Below are 15,657 nucleotides of genomic sequence, written 5' to 3'. Positions count from 1 at the left end.
TGCAGACATTAAAAGATCTCAACTTCCTTAAGAAGATGCAACCATGCAGCACAGCAGCTGAGTCAAATAGCTGAATTCCTCTTCTGCATGTCATTCAGCTCTGCAGAGACCTGCTAACAAGCCACTTATTTGATTCAGGTGTGTTGGAGAAGGGTTGCACCTAAAAACAGCAGGATGGTAGATCTCAAGGACCGGACTTGGGCACCCCTGGCTTAGTGTATAGTCGCTGGACACTGGACTTGGGGTGGAACCCTCCATGCATGGTGACCAGCTACCATGTTTTGACATCCGTGGCCTGAGCTTCCTCCTTTGGCCAGCTTATTATCGCTGCAGGGTATCGGATCACTGGCAGGGTGGAGCTTTTAATTGCCCAGATTTTTTTCTTGCCATTGAGCTGACTTCTCAGTACTTGCCTCACTTGTTGCAGGTATTTAGCTGTGGCAGCTTTCCTTGTGGCTTCTTCATGGTTGCCATTCGCCTGTGGTATGCCCAGGTACTTGTAACTTTCCTCCACATCTGTTATCCTGCCTTCTGGGAGTGCAAAGCCCTCCGTATGGATTACCTTCCCTCTGTTATCCGCCCACATTTCTCCAGTCCGGATGACATTCCGATGTCCCTGCTGTAGATCCTGACGGTGTGGATGTCCTGCTCACTCTTAGCATACAACTTGATGTCATCCATGTACAGGAGGAGGCTGATGGTAGTCCATTCCTGAACCGGTATCCATAGCCAGTCTTGTTGATTAGTTGGCTGAGGGGGTTCAGGCCTATACAGAACAGCAGCGGGGACAGGGCATCTCCTTGATATATGCCACATTTGATGGAGACTTGTGCAATTGGCCTGAAGTTGGCCTCCAGGGTGGTCTGCCACAGCCTCATTGAGTTTGCAACACAGATCCTCATGTTGCCACGGATCTTGTACAGCTTCAGACTTTCCATGATCATTGTGTGTGGCATTGAGTCGTAGGCTTTCCGGTAGTCAATCCAGGTGGTGCACAGGTTTGTCTGTCTGGTTTTGCAGTCTCAGGTGACTGTTCTGTCAACCAGCAACTGGTGTTTGACTCCCTTGGATCCTTTGCCAATGCCTTTCTGTGTCTCCGCCATGTATTGACCCATGTGCCCATTTACCTTAGCCGCTATGATCCCTGACAGGAGCTTCCATGTCGTGGAGAGGCAGGTTATTGGCCGGTAGTTTGATGGGACTGATCCCTTGTGGGGGTCTTTCTGTATCAGCAGGGATGGTCTTTGCTATGGGCAGTGTGGGCAACCGCCCAGGGTGCAACCTTTTTGGGTGCACATGAGCACCCTAAAAAAGAAAAAAAAAAATCGGCAGTTCTCCAGGCCATTACAGCGCATTTCTACATCAAGTTGATAAGCGCTGGACACACTACTAACATGTCAAGTTGCTGCTCAGAGTCATGTAGGCCTGTACAGGTTGTGTGTGTGTCAGGAGAAAAGGCAGGTGGAGACGGGAGGGGGGATCATCTCGCAACTGCAGAGGTTGTGAGCAGGTTCGTCTCACTCACATAGGAAAAGCTAGGAGGGGGGCGGGGGATAGACTGAACTCTTATCACCCACTCACACACTACTCCATCCAAATATATATAAATATATATATATATATATATATATATATATATATATATATATATATAAATTATATTTCATTAATAAAATGAACACACGTGTATATTGTTACATTCATTGCATGAAAACGTTTTTAAAAAAGGGGGAAAAGAAAACACGGATCTGCATCAACGTGAATTTGTTCACATCACGTGACATCATTCTTAGCTCTGGGTGTTTGACGGATGGAAGGGTGATGATGTTTAGTCGAGTCAAAGGCCTGGTATAATGGACAAAAGACCACAGAAACCATGAGGCGCCCAGTTCAGAAAGAGAAGGAAAGAAGAGAAACTCTAAAGATAAGGGTATGCAGGTCCCTATGAGAGACTTATTGTACATGTAATGAAACACTTTTTATTATCCTCTTGCTAATATGCTGCTACCAATCACAGAATATTTTAGTTTGTGTTTGCAACACAAGTTCACATGTTAGTCTGGGAATTTGGGAAACAACAGTACGTCCTGACTGGAGTTTTTAATGCTATACGTGGGTCTATGCTAACTTACATAACTTATATGACATTCATGTGATCTCAGGATACATTGACATGACATTTTGTAAGCTTTATGATGCTTTTTGAATAATTTTTAGTGTGTTAAGCTTAGTTAATAATAGGATGTTAACAACGATAATTTGTGCTTTATTATGGTTTATTTTATTTGGGTAACTGATGCATGTTAAGTATGATCTAATTTACATATTGTATCTTAATTGTAAATTCAGGGGCACTTCTGAAATATTTTAGAGCAGCTCCCACTGGCCAAATATGTCCAATATGTCCCAGAAGTGTCTCTCCTGACTTGCCATCATCAGCATCAGTCATGCAACTGCACAACAGACATGATATGATGATGTAAATGATGATTGTGTATTATCGAAGGTCAGAAAAGTCAGGTTTTAGAATACACTTGTTCTTTCATGTGGTCCAGCACTGCCTGACCCAAACACTGATGGGTGGTTTGCCCAGGGCGCAAAACTAGCCAGGACCGCCTCTGAGTATCAGGACTGTTTGCCCCTTGGTCAGCCATTCGGTGAGTCCCATTCCTCAGGAGTTGGTTTATTTATGCTGCCAGGCGTTCATGGAGTGAAGTCAGTCTCTTCAGTCAGTAGGCATGGATCATATCAGGGCCAGGCGCTGACCAGTTCTTCATACCTGAGAGTCTGTGCTGGATCTCTGCCACCGTGATGGTAACCGGGTCTTGTTCATGGAGGGAGCTGTGGTCTGCTCTGTGGTCTTTGAACCACTGTGCTGTACCTCCCTGACATAAGAAAAGAAGAGAAACAGAGAGAGATTAGACTCTAAGAAATCATGTAACCCAGTAGCTTTTGTCTAAAATTATTCTGTTGTTCTTTAAATAAACTTTGTATAAAAAGGAAGAAAATTTGCATTTTTAGTCAGTTTTCCTCTTCAATAACACTTACTGGTGTTGTATTATACATGGTTGGAAAGCTTATTTAGTTGCCTTTACAATGAGGTATGACTGGTAAAGATTGTGCTTCTCTGGAATGAACAACTTAACCAAACATTTGGGTGTTTACCCGCCAAAATGTGACAAAGTTTCCCTGTTGGCATTCACTTGTTTTTGAGCTGAAATACTGTTGCTTTGTTTTGTTTTTTTTCTTTGTTTTGCATGTTGTGTATGTGTTACTTTACATGCTACCTGCTTGCTGCTTCATTGCTTGGAAAACTAATTTCTCTCCTGTAGCAATTTTATATTTTCCCTACGCTGGTTTACAGTTTGCAGGGAAAAGTGATTGAATTGCAAATCCTTTTATTCTATTTTTGTTTATTTACCTTAAACTTAATTGTTTCGACTGCTTCCATTTTAACTTACCATCAATCCTAGAATGTTGCTCTTTTCTAATGTTTTTTGAAGCAAAAAACTAAAACAGTATATTTCTAAACTTTTTGTAAGATAAAAACCATAGACCAGCGGTGCCCAAGTCCAGTCCTTAAGATCTATCATCCTGCAACCTTTACATGCAACCCCTGTCCAGCACAGCTGAGTGGAGGAACACGAGATGGAAGAACCATAATGGGAGGAAAAGCCCCTACATGGGATGTACCACCGGCAGATCACAGAAGTGGCCGATATAAACAAGTCCTGTCAATGGCTGGAGAGGGCTGGACTGAAGAACAGCACAGAGGCACTAATCATGGCAGCACAGGAGCAGGCCCTGAGCATCAGAACGATCGAGGCCCAGATCTACCATACCAGGCAGGATCCCAGATCTACCATACCAGGCAGGATCCCAGATCTACCATACCAGGCAGGATCCCAGATCTACCATACCAGGCAGGATCCCAGATCTACCATACCAGGCAAGATCCCAGATCTACCATACCAGGCAGGATCCCAGATCTACCATACCAGGCAGGATCCCAGATCTACCATACCAGGCAAGATCCCAGGTGCAGACTATGCAAAGCAGCCCCTGAAACAATGCAGCACCTAACAGCAGGGTGCAATAGTGCACAGGAACATCTGTGCAGAATATGGACTGGAGACCCCTAAGTCCCAGTGGGAAACTCCCCCCAAGGTGGTGGAGAATGAGAGGGCTAAGATCCTCTGGGACTTCCAGATCCAGACAGATAAAATGGTGGTAGCCAGCCAAGCGGACATAGTGATGATAGATAAGCAGCAGAGGAAAGCTGTAGTGATCGATGGATCCATCCCCAATGATGGAAATATCAGGAGAAAGGAGCATGAGAAACTGGAGAAGTACCAAGGCCTCAAGGAAGACCTGGAAAAAACCTGGAGGGTGAAAGCAACAGTAGTATCCATAGTGATCGGAGCATTGGGGGCCGTGTCCCCCAATGCTCCGATCACACTTCTCCAACAGATACCCCCCAGGTATCTGTTGGAGAAGTGGCTCCAACAGATACCTGGTGAAACATCAGACCTCTCCCTCCACAAAAGCACAGTCCTAGGAACAGCTAAGATACTGCGTAGGACCCTCAAGCTCGCAGGACTCTGGTAGAGGACCAGAGCTTGAGGGATGAACATCCCCCCGCCCTACCCTGGGGAGATGGGAGGGGTGGGTGAGAGAGGAGTTTTTTTTTAATAGAAACACACAATAGACTGTATATAGAGATGGATGTAGCCTCCGTGACGTCATCGTTTCTGAAGAGCTGAATTAAAGGTCGGTGGGCGGTTCCTACCATCGCCATTTTGGAAGGGGCATGCAAGTCGTCTCACCCAGAAAATACAAATATGGGCAAAGAGGTGGAGCTGAGAGGGGGGCTGTGAGCGTCATGGTGGATGATTGACATCGAGCGAACTCTGAGCTTTCTGTAGCTAAGAGCTAACCGAGCTAAACTGGAGCTAACAGGAGCTAACCAGCTAACGGAGGTAAGCGGGCTAAAGCTAAGTCACATTGTGAACCGGCTAAAAACCACGGTTGTACTACGTTCTTCTGACTTGAAGCGGGAGATTGGGTACCTGTCAATCAAAAGGACACGCCCCTAAATATGCCGAACTTTGAGATTAAATTACTTTTAAACGGGCGAGTTAGAAAAAAAATTTACTCCCCCCACAGCTGTCATGAAGGTACCTATTAACCTGACCTATTAACCGAAAATGGATTTTTGAACCAGGCTGCAAACATGTTTATTTCTGCTTTAACATGGGAGTCTATGGGGATTCGCTCTGTTTTGGAACCCCTAGTGGCTGAAGGGGGAACTGTAGTTTTATACACTTCTGCATAGACTTCACTTTATACCGCCGAAGGCTCTGTCCATCTTTCATATACGGTCTATGACACACACATATATTTTTCTTAAGTAAATCTAGGACTCCTGGGAGTCTCTGTCCTCTGGTTTGTCACTTTGATAACTAATCTTGAACTAACCAGTGAAAGCTGATCCTAGTTTCTGGATGTGCTTTTATTTTGACAAACGATGACATAGAGGAAGTAAACAGTAATCACGTTACAACCCGGAAGAATTGCGCTTCTTCTCCGACTAACGTTTGAATAGACGAGAATAAGCCATTTATTTAGTGGAGAAACGGTGAAACGCGATGCTGCAAACGTCGTCTGTCCGCTGACTGTCACATTTGTATCCTAATCTCTGGTGCTGGAGGTGGAGGCGGTCGATTGTGAGCAGCAACGCCCTGATGCCCGCCATCCCCACGGAGAAAAATACCCCCGTTCTGTTTACAAGTCGACTGAAAGAAATTGTTTTCCTCCCGCAGTGTCGTCAGCTTATCGTGCTGCTGTGTGTTTAGACGAGAAGTAGCATAATACTTTTTTTTTTTTTTAAAAATGGCTGAATTGCATGTCGTGGAACCGAGCGGAACTAGCACCATAGAGCAGCCCGAGCACCGTGATGTCCGGGGCTCGATGCGCCTGGCGTCGCCCACTCTTGTGGTTCCGCCGCGGGGCAGCCAGCTCAGCCCCAGCGGGGTGTCGAGCGGCGGCGGTGGTGGCGGCAGCTGCAGCGGCAGGTCGGTGTTCGGCTTCCCGCTGAAGAGCAACCCGAGCTCCCCTTCCGAAGCGGCGGATAAACCGGGCTCACGCTGGGTCCGGCTGAACGTCGGTGGGACCTACTTTATCACGACTAAACAGACGTTATGCAGGGACCCCAAATCCTTCCTGTTCCGACTGTGTCAGGAAGACCCGGACCTGGACTCCGACAAGGCGAGTAGGCTTGGATCATCTCATAGGGATATTTTACAGAAAAGGGAAACGATCTTTAAGCATGAGGGAAATAACCTGAACATCTATTATTCCTATTTTATAATTATTTCCACTGCAGGAAGTCCTACTTTGTCTTTTTACTCGAGTCAACTTGGTCTTTAGTTTTATTATTAAATGTTACATTTACATGAAAAGAAATAAATACATAATTGGAGCGTTAATATGAGAGTTTCTTCTTGGTTAAGTCCCTTATGACAGTCAGCCTGTGATGTGTGGATAATATTCAGTCCATCTGTTCAGATTATGTTATATTTAGACCAAATCTGGTAACACACAGCTCTGATCTGTTATATGTGTGTGTGTGTGTGTGTATATATATATATATATATATATATATATTCAACTTTAGTGTCATTACACATGTACAAGTACAGTGCAACAACACGCAGTTGGCATCTAACCAGAGTGCAATAAGCAACAAGTGCAAAGTATATATTGTCTGCAGAATGTACATGTGTTTTACAGCTGTGTCATAAAGTGATAGTCACAGTATACTGATTTGAGTACTATGAGCATGTGTGTGTGTGTGTATATATATATATATATATATATATATATATATATATATATTAGTTATTTTGATTCCTTTAATTAAATAATGTTTAGGATCCAATACTATTCTTACCAGTTATTTTTCTCACTGGAGCGTAATGTTTCATCCAGATTGACTGAATTGTATCACAAATATGCACAAGAGTTTTGGATTATGCATTAGACTGCTGATATAGCTTTACACTATTAAAGTAATAGAAGCATATTTTGATAGCATTGCACCAATGCTGCTGTGAGAAAATCATTTTATTCTGGTGATAAATAAAGCACCGTCTATCTTTCTCCTGCAGCTAAACACAGCTGTTCCTGGGACAACGTTTGTGGAATCAAATCCTGATTTCTAACTAAATTCATCTGTCTGTTGGTGCTTTTTTTCTCCCACTTTATATGTTTATTTTTAAATAAAATATCAGCTAATGGTGAGAAATGCAGCCGCACACTGGATTGTTTTTGCACTGATGTACATCTGTGTACTTAAATTTAGTATGTCAAGTTGTGCTGGGTTTAGCTTTTTATTAACATCTTTCCGCCAGTTCCTCGCAGTTATTGTTGCAGCATTTGTTGGATCAGAGGTTTAAATCCTGTGATATTATGACGGTAGCACTGTTTCAGCCTGATGTGCTGAGTTAATAAATTAATCCATGAACTAAACTGATTTCTCCTCCTCAGGGTTACATGTTGACACCATTTTATCTGAAATAATTCAAATCCTCCTATAATTTCTTGTTTCTGTGTTTTGGTTTAAGCAGCCCTCCTTTCCTTGAGTTTTATGCTTCCTTGAAAGTTTTGTAGGAGTGAAGATGCTCATCATTCTCGTGTTGTAACAGGATGAGACGGGGGCCTACCTCATTGACAGGGACCCCACATACTTCGGCCCCATCCTCAACTACCTTCGACATGGCAAATTGATCATGGATAAGAATCTGGCTGAAGAAGGTAAAAACACAAACCTGATGCAAAACATCAAATGTTGGCAAATGTAGCGCTGCTGTCTTACGAGCCAATCATTTTGCGTTTGAGGTGTTCTTGAGGAAGCCGAGTTCTACAACATCGCCTCACTGGTGCGGCTGGTGAAGGAGAGGATACGGGACAACGAGAACCGAACGTCTCAGGTGCAGAAAACGGAGACCAGAACAGCCAACCAAACTGCAGCCAGAATAGTTTTTTATTTTATTTATTTTTAAATGAAATGTGTGTTTACATACAGACAACAAATGTTCTGTCTGTGTGTCTTTGGTGCGTCCCTCAGGGCCCCGTGAAGCACGTGTATCGAGTACTACAGTGCCAAGAGGAGGAACTCACACAGATGGTCTCTACCATGTCGGACGGCTGGAAGTTTGAGCAGGTGCAGAAAACACAGCTTAAAATTGTTATTAATATATATATACATTTTCAGATACATCATTGACATTATTTTTCCCATATTTTGGTATTTTATTTCCTGATTATTTCATATTTGTTTGAGATTAACAAACATTATTTACTTCTATAAATTGAAAACCTTATGGTTCACCCAACAAATAAACAAGGAAATGAAAGAAATAAATTAAAGAGATGAAAACTTTTTTAAAAAGGGGCAAAAATGATATAAATCCTAATTAATTATTTAAATTTTTTGTATTTAGTTGTTTTTTTATATATTGTTTATAATGTTTTTTTGTATTTTGTTATTTGTTTGGCATTAGCCAATATTACGTAATTCAATAATTTGAGAATTCAGAGGATAAATGTGTTGCGTTTCGTTTTGGAAAAAATTAAGTCAAACTATTTATATTTTTATACAGATTATGTTTTACATTTTAAATATTTTTTTAGATTTAAAAATATTATATAACTATTTGAAAATTATGTAATTCCATTTCAAAATAGTATAAATTGAGAATTTAAAGATGAATGCATGTGGTTGTATTTAGCACATTTTGACATCTCTTTTCTTTTACATTTTGTACTATTGAAATAATATTTCATTTATATTTTTCATTGACATATAGAATATATATTAATATTATTTTATGTAGTAATTTTTAAACTGATTCAGATTTGTTTGTGATGAACCAAAATGATATAATTTAATAATTGAATAACCCAGAGGTAAATATTCTTTTGATTGTTGCATGTTATGTTATATTTAAAAAAGAAAAAAGTTCTAATCTTGACAGCGGTTTAAAAGCCGTAACACTCTGCAGACGATTTATCTTCTGCTTTCTTTCTTTGTTGTTATGAGGAAGCTTTGGAAGCTAAAATCGAGATTTGGTGCTGCAGGTGTCACACCTGCACAGTTCCTCTCTCTGTGATGAAGATGACTCCTCCTGCTGTTTGAACAGCATCTGTGGGGGTGCGATTACGTGATGTTACACTGGAGAAATAAGTTATTTATGTGTCCAAACAGACCAAGGCTGAAGCCAGAGCTCGCATGTTGGAGGGTTGATTGAGAAAATGTTGCGCTCTCTCAGAGAAGCTTTGAGTGAAGCAGGGAGATGCGACCCTGAGCTGCTGGACAAAGCTCTTTGCAGCATCAGTTTGTTGCGCTTCTGTTTGGGATCTGAGGAGAAAGTTGGTGGAATGAAAAGTTTTTGCATCGTTGATTCATGATCTGCTCTTAGCTTGAGGGTCTGCTCTGTCCTGCAGAATCATGTTTGCTCTGAATGCAGCGCAGCCTGAGGGTGCCAACATTCAGGACCGGTTTGTCCTTTGATTACGTAATGCACCCCAGACCAGGACAACCATAAATCCTCTGTCCTTTTTGTTTGTTTAGAAACATTAATCCAAAGGTGTTAAGCCTCCAAACTTCAGCGCATCTGGGAGGCTTTGTTTATACTTGCTCATGTTTCTCACCTGCTGTTTTTCTAAATCTTACACATTTTCTGGCCTGTTTCTAATATTTAAAACATGAGAAAAGCTGGTATGTTGAGTTAAATCACAATTCTGCTTTGTTGTTTACGTTTCACACTTCATGCACTCGGCGTTTCGTGGAAACGAGCTTGTGTGTCTGTAATGATGTAGGCAGTGGCTCGTCGAGAACTCTCCTGCAGGGCAACATTGAGCTGCCAGAACAAGCCACAACTTGTGCTAAAATACATCTGAGAGTTTATCATCCAGATCTTCTGCAGCACACGTTGACTCTCAGAGAGGAAACTTGTTTTTCTGTCCTGAATCAAATGTTTGCACCGCTATCGAGCTGAGGTATTGTTTTTGTTGTTGTTGAATGAATAACTTAAAGGCAGCTGCTCCGACTGTGGGGACGATTACAGAGCGATCTTCCATCGGCACCTGACTGGTCCTCTGGTTGGGTTGCATGTAAACCCAGTAAGCAGATCAAACCTGACTTGATATGAATTCATGCTAGATTTCTGCGTACTTCACTTTCAGATTGAGGGTGTCTCTGTCTGATTAATAATAATAATAATACATTTTATTTTAGAATTAAATGTTTGTTTTTTTTTAAATCCCAGGGATACTTTACAATTCAGATAAACAACTCAAAAGTAAATGAATGCAACAGCAAAAGGAAATAAACAAGCAAATTGCGATACAAAGCAGTAAAAGCAATAAATAAACAAATGATTTATGATGAGGTCAGAGGTTGTGGGCAAGTTTGAACAGGTGAGTTTTGAAAAGAACAAAGGAGTCGACATTGGGAGGTAAGGAAGAAGGGAGTTTCAGAGCTAAACGTCCTGCTCGCCATGGTAACCAGTCGAGGGGACGAGACTGAGATGGAGAGAGGAAGGAGATCTGCGAGAAGGAGAAGGAGTGTGAACTACAGCTCGACCGACAAACTGATTCATCGCGATGCAACGCGTACCGACTCAATTACGATTCGTAAATGTTGAGAAATTGTTTTTCATAATATTTAAATTACAGAAACTTAAACCAGAATGAACGTTTACATGACAGGGGAATTAATCAAGTGTTTAATCTTGTTTTGTTTTGTCTGTTTTTGTCTTTGTTTTGCTTGCTTGGGTCTCTTGCCAGTTCAGTGTTTCTAGTTAATTTTACCAGGTAAAATAAAGGTTAAATATATAGAATAAAATAAAAAAGCAGGCTGCAGCTTAAACGTTCAGTACCGGAGGTCACCGCTAGGGGGAGTACACAGCAGTAGGACTCTGAACGAGAGAAATAGTCCATCCGCTGGTAACATTGTAGTTCTGCGGTATTTTGGTAAATAAGATTGGTACAACAGTTTATATGTTGCTGATTGTGGGCACAAGCGTCACTCTAAAACGGGGAGGAACATTTATAAAAATCCTGGTAGTTGCCAACAAAGTCCAAGAGTCGCTCTTCAGAAACAGAGACATCATACAAACATAGACGCCACAAAGTATCACGCTCATAGACTGCATATAAAAAGCTGGACGGAGGCTCCGTGACGTCAACCGTAGGTTTCTGAAGAGCTGAATTGAAGTTCGGTGGGCGGTTCCTACCATCACCATCTTGGCAGGGGCATGCGTGTCATCTCTCCCGGAAAATACAAATATGGGCAAAGAGGTGGAGCTGAGAGGGGGGCTGTGAGCGTCATGGTGGATGATTGACATCGAGCAAACTCTGAGCTTTCTGTAGCTAAAAGCTAACCAAGCTAACCCCGAGATAACGGGAGCTAACAGCTAATGGAGGTAAGCGGGCCCATCTTGGGTGGGTCTCCATGCACCTCCAATGCATTTATTTGTAAGGTGTAGGCCCAACCACAACAATAACAGTGATACAGATCACTGCAAAACATTAAAAAACAAAGTGCTAAAATATTTTTTATAATGCTATTTAACCAAAACATAAGGTAGCTACAATATAAATAAATGTATAAATGAATTTGATACTAACATGTTTGATTGTTTATTGATGCATTTGGAATTATCTATTTTCATCTGGTCAAATAAATTATTATTCAACCTTGTGAAATCTAATTCCACACGATCTGCTTTCAATATTTTACCGGTTATTGCAACCGTATGCTGAACAAAATATTTATTTTGGTATTCATTTTGAGGGCAGTTGTAGTTCAGCAGGAAGAAAAGTTGTCTTCCAACTGGAAAGTTGGAAGATCAATTCCAGGCTTCCCCTGACTATGTGCCGAAGTGTCCCTGGGTAAGGCACCAAAACCCCAAGTTGCCCCCCCAATGTGTCTGTCATGAATATAAGTGCGTATGTAAGTTGCTTTGGATAAAAACAACTAAATGACTGTAAAATAGAATAGAAAATACAGGAATAGTTGCTGGCTTTCTCTTGACTACAGTTGACTCTGTCTTTTATTTACATTTATTAATTTATCAATATAGAGATAGAGTTGTACGAAGTCTGAAAATAAAGTATTGCATAAAAACTGTGCATTTCAGAAGTTACCCAGAAAAACCCTCGGAGCGCGCAAACCTCCGCCAAGATAAGATATAAACTTTATTTATATAGCACTTTTCATAGACACAAGGTCACAAAGTGCTTCACAAGAATGAAACATAGAAAACCTGCAACGTGTGGAAAAAATAAAAACAGTATAAATACACAGCAGTGTCAGTCTTTTTGGAGCTAAAATGCCTGAACAAATATGTTTTTAAGAGGTTTTTAAAAGCATCTACTGAATCCAGAGAGCGCAAATCCTGGGGAAGCCAAGGCCAAGGCCTTTAAAAAAGTTCCTGGATCCAAACGGTGATTTGGATCACCACCAAAATTAAACCAGTTCTTCCTTTTCACATTTCCAACAAGTCCTGAAAATGTCATGAAAATCGGCCCATAACTTTTTAAGTTATCTTGAACACAAACAGACAGATAGATAAAACCAGTAAAAACATAGCCTCCTAGAGGGAGTTAATTATGCTATCATGTAAAACGCTCTTTGTGAAGCATCATCATCATATTTCTCCATAAACGCCTCATAGAAATAAAATTTATTATTTGCATTTAGTAGATTATTCACTGTATTAACATTATTTATACACCAGTTATGTAGAAAAGTGTCTTGTTTGTGTGTAATATATACGTGTTGTTCCACAGAAAACGGTTATGTGGGGAAACTACGTCGACTCTGCAGCAAGACTCGAAAGTAGAGACCCATCCAATATGGCGGCGACCCATCCAATATGGCGACGATTTTCATTTTCCAGCGCTAAATGAGGCATCTATGTATATATGATGTCTATGTTCAGAAATAGCCGCCATTGTGTTGACTTCCCATCTCATGTACATGCTCTTGTTTGCATGAGCACCTCTAGCGGTCAAGTCATTATTGCACCTCGTACATGCGACACGTTACCTCGCTACATACGTGTGCTGCCTGTGTAGACCATGGAGAGCTTCGTAGGAAAGAATAATCCTACATTTATTTGTAGATTTTAACAAACAACCAGTGCAGAGAGGCTGACAGGACAAATGTGTTTGAGGTTCTTTTAAATATAATGACTGTCTTAAATCCGACAACTTTCTACCGTCTCTTTCCACAAGCAGCTGTGTGATTCTTCAGTCCTGCTCATCTCAGACAGATCCTGTTGGGTTGACCAAAAGGGGTATAACACAATGAAGACATCTATATCTCTTTTCTGAGAGAGTTTTGGAGAGTAAAAAGCAGAAGGGGTGAAAAGGTCTGTGGGACTGGCAGCAGAGAAGAAAACCTGCGTTTTTTCTGCACTTTTTATGTGTTTACATCACAGCATCACAAGCTGAGACGAAGCTTTTGTCAGGCTGATCTCCCACAGTGTGACTTACAATAGTGTGGCCTTCTTTGTCCCTGGAGGCACCATGAGAGCAGTCAGACTACACAGAGCTGCTTATGTCAGAGATGACAACAACCGTCAGGACAGAAACCAAACATCTAGTTTAAAAAAAAAAAAAAACAGGTTATGTAATGATGGCAAAGTAAAAAGATATACCAAACAAATAAGTTAGATGCACAGACTTGCCAGAAACCTCCCAGAGCTGAGTGACGATGAGCAAAACGCAGGAAAACTGCAGATCAGAAGTTATATGGAGTCGAGAAGATGCAGAGATGCGCCTTTCATATCAGATAAAAATTCCATCCACCCACTCACTCACTTTCTGCTGCTTATCTGGGGTCGGGTCGCGGGGGCAGTAGCCTAAGCAGGGAAGCCCAGACTTCCCTCTCCCCAGCCACATTTGCCAACTCTGCGGGGGCATCCCAAGGCGTTCCCAGACCAGCCGAGAGATATAATCCCTCCAGTGGGTCCTGGGTCTTCCCCGGGGTCTCCTCCCAGAGGGACATGCCTGGAACACCCCACCTGGGAGGTCCAGGAGGCATCCTGACCAGATTCCCGAGCCACCTCAACTGGTTCCTCTCGATGTGGAGGAGCAGCGGCTCTACTCTGATCTCCTCCCGGATGACTGAGCTCCTCACCCTATCTCTAAGGGAGAGCCCGGCCACCCTGCGGAGGAAACTCATTTCAGAGATCTGGTTCTTTCGGTCACGACCCACAGCTCATGACCATAGGTGAGGGTAGGAACATAGATTGACTGGTAAATCGAGAGCTTCACCATCTTGGCAGGGTCATGCGCGTCGTCTCGCCCGGAAAATACAAATATGAGCAAAGAGGTGGAGCTGAGAGGGGAGCCGTGAGTGTCATGGCGGATGATTGACATCAAGCGAACTCCAAGGTTTCTGTAGCTAAAAGCTAACCAAGCTAACCCCGAGATAACGGGAGCTAACCAGCTAACGGAGGTAAGCGGGCTAAAGCTAAGTCACGTTGTTAACCGGCTAAATGTCGCGGTTGTTCTACGTTCCTCTGACTTGAAGCGGGAGATCGGGTACCTGTCAATCAAAAGGACACGCCCCTAAATATGTCGAACCTCGAGATTAAATTACTTTAAAACAGGCGAGTTAGAAAACCCCCCCAGTTGTCATGAAGGTAAACCTGACCTATAAACCGAAAATGGATTTTTGTACCAGGCTGTAAACATGTTTATTCCTGCTGTAAACATGTTTATTTCTGCTGTGAAGTTGGCCTTTTTAACATGGGAGTCTATGGGGATTCGCTCTGTTTTGCAGCCCCTAGTGGATGAAGTGAGAACTGCACTTTTATGCACTTCCGCATAGGCTTCACTTTTTACTGCTGGAGGTTGCCGCTTGCTCCCGACCCGGAGAGGGCAATCCACCCTATTCCGGCTGAGGACCATGGTCTCAGATTTGGAGGTGCTGATTCTCATCCCAGCTGCTTCACACTCGGCTTTGAATTGATCAAGCAAGAGCTGGAGATCACGACCAGATGAAGCCAACAGGACCACGTCATCTGCAAAAAGCAGGGACCCAATCCTGAGGCCACCAAGCTGCTTAATCCAATGAAGGGTTGCAGGGAAGCTGGAGCCTATCCCAGCTGGCTTTGGGCGAAAGGCAGGGTACACCCTGGACAGCTCACCAAGCCATCGCAGGGCCACACAGAGACAAAAAACCATTCACACTCACACTCACTCCTAAGGGCAATTTAGAGAAACCAATTAGCCTAACTTTCATGTCTTTGGACAGTGGGAGGAAGAGATCCCACGCATACACGGGGAGAACATGCAAACTCTACAAAGAAAGGCTACTGACCAAACCTCGCCCCAGCCAAGGATCGAACCAGCAAGGTTCTGTGAGGCCACAGTGCTAACCACCATGCCACCGTGCAGCCCCCAAACTGGATTTTTTTTTTTTTTAGGCTCCTGAAAGTCAAGTCTAAAAAGGATTATTATTATAAAGGCTTTTTTTTTTTTTTTTTTTTTTTTTTTTAAACTCTGCTCAGTTTATGGTAATTGGGATCTTAAATACAGCATGTTGTGATATTCACATGGATGTGAAGCTACAGTTCA

General features: G+C 42.4%; 1 protein-coding gene across 1 annotated transcript in view; it reads left to right on the top strand.

Moving 5' to 3' along the window:
- Positions 1–5,892: 5,892 nt before the first annotated feature.
- kctd2 (potassium channel tetramerization domain containing 2) overlaps positions 5,893–15,657 on the top strand; it is a gene marked incomplete at its 5' end in the record, with an annotated part of 15,118 nt that continues 5,353 nt past the window's right edge. Inside the window, 4 exons of the mRNA XM_079261241.1 lie at positions 5,893–6,267; positions 7,707–7,815; positions 7,900–7,991; positions 8,129–8,224. Coding sequence (XP_079117367.1) covers positions 5,893–6,267; positions 7,707–7,815; positions 7,900–7,991; positions 8,129–8,224 — 672 coding nt within the window. The remainder of the gene's footprint in view (positions 6,268–7,706; positions 7,816–7,899; positions 7,992–8,128; positions 8,225–15,657) is intronic.

The sequence above is a fragment of the Telmatherina bonti genome (assembly GCF_933228915.1).
Source record: "Telmatherina bonti genome assembly, chromosome: 21".
In the NCBI taxonomy this organism is placed as follows: Eukaryota; Metazoa; Chordata; class Actinopteri; order Atheriniformes; family Telmatherinidae; genus Telmatherina; species Telmatherina bonti.
This window is presented reverse-complemented; position numbering and strand designations above follow the sequence as displayed.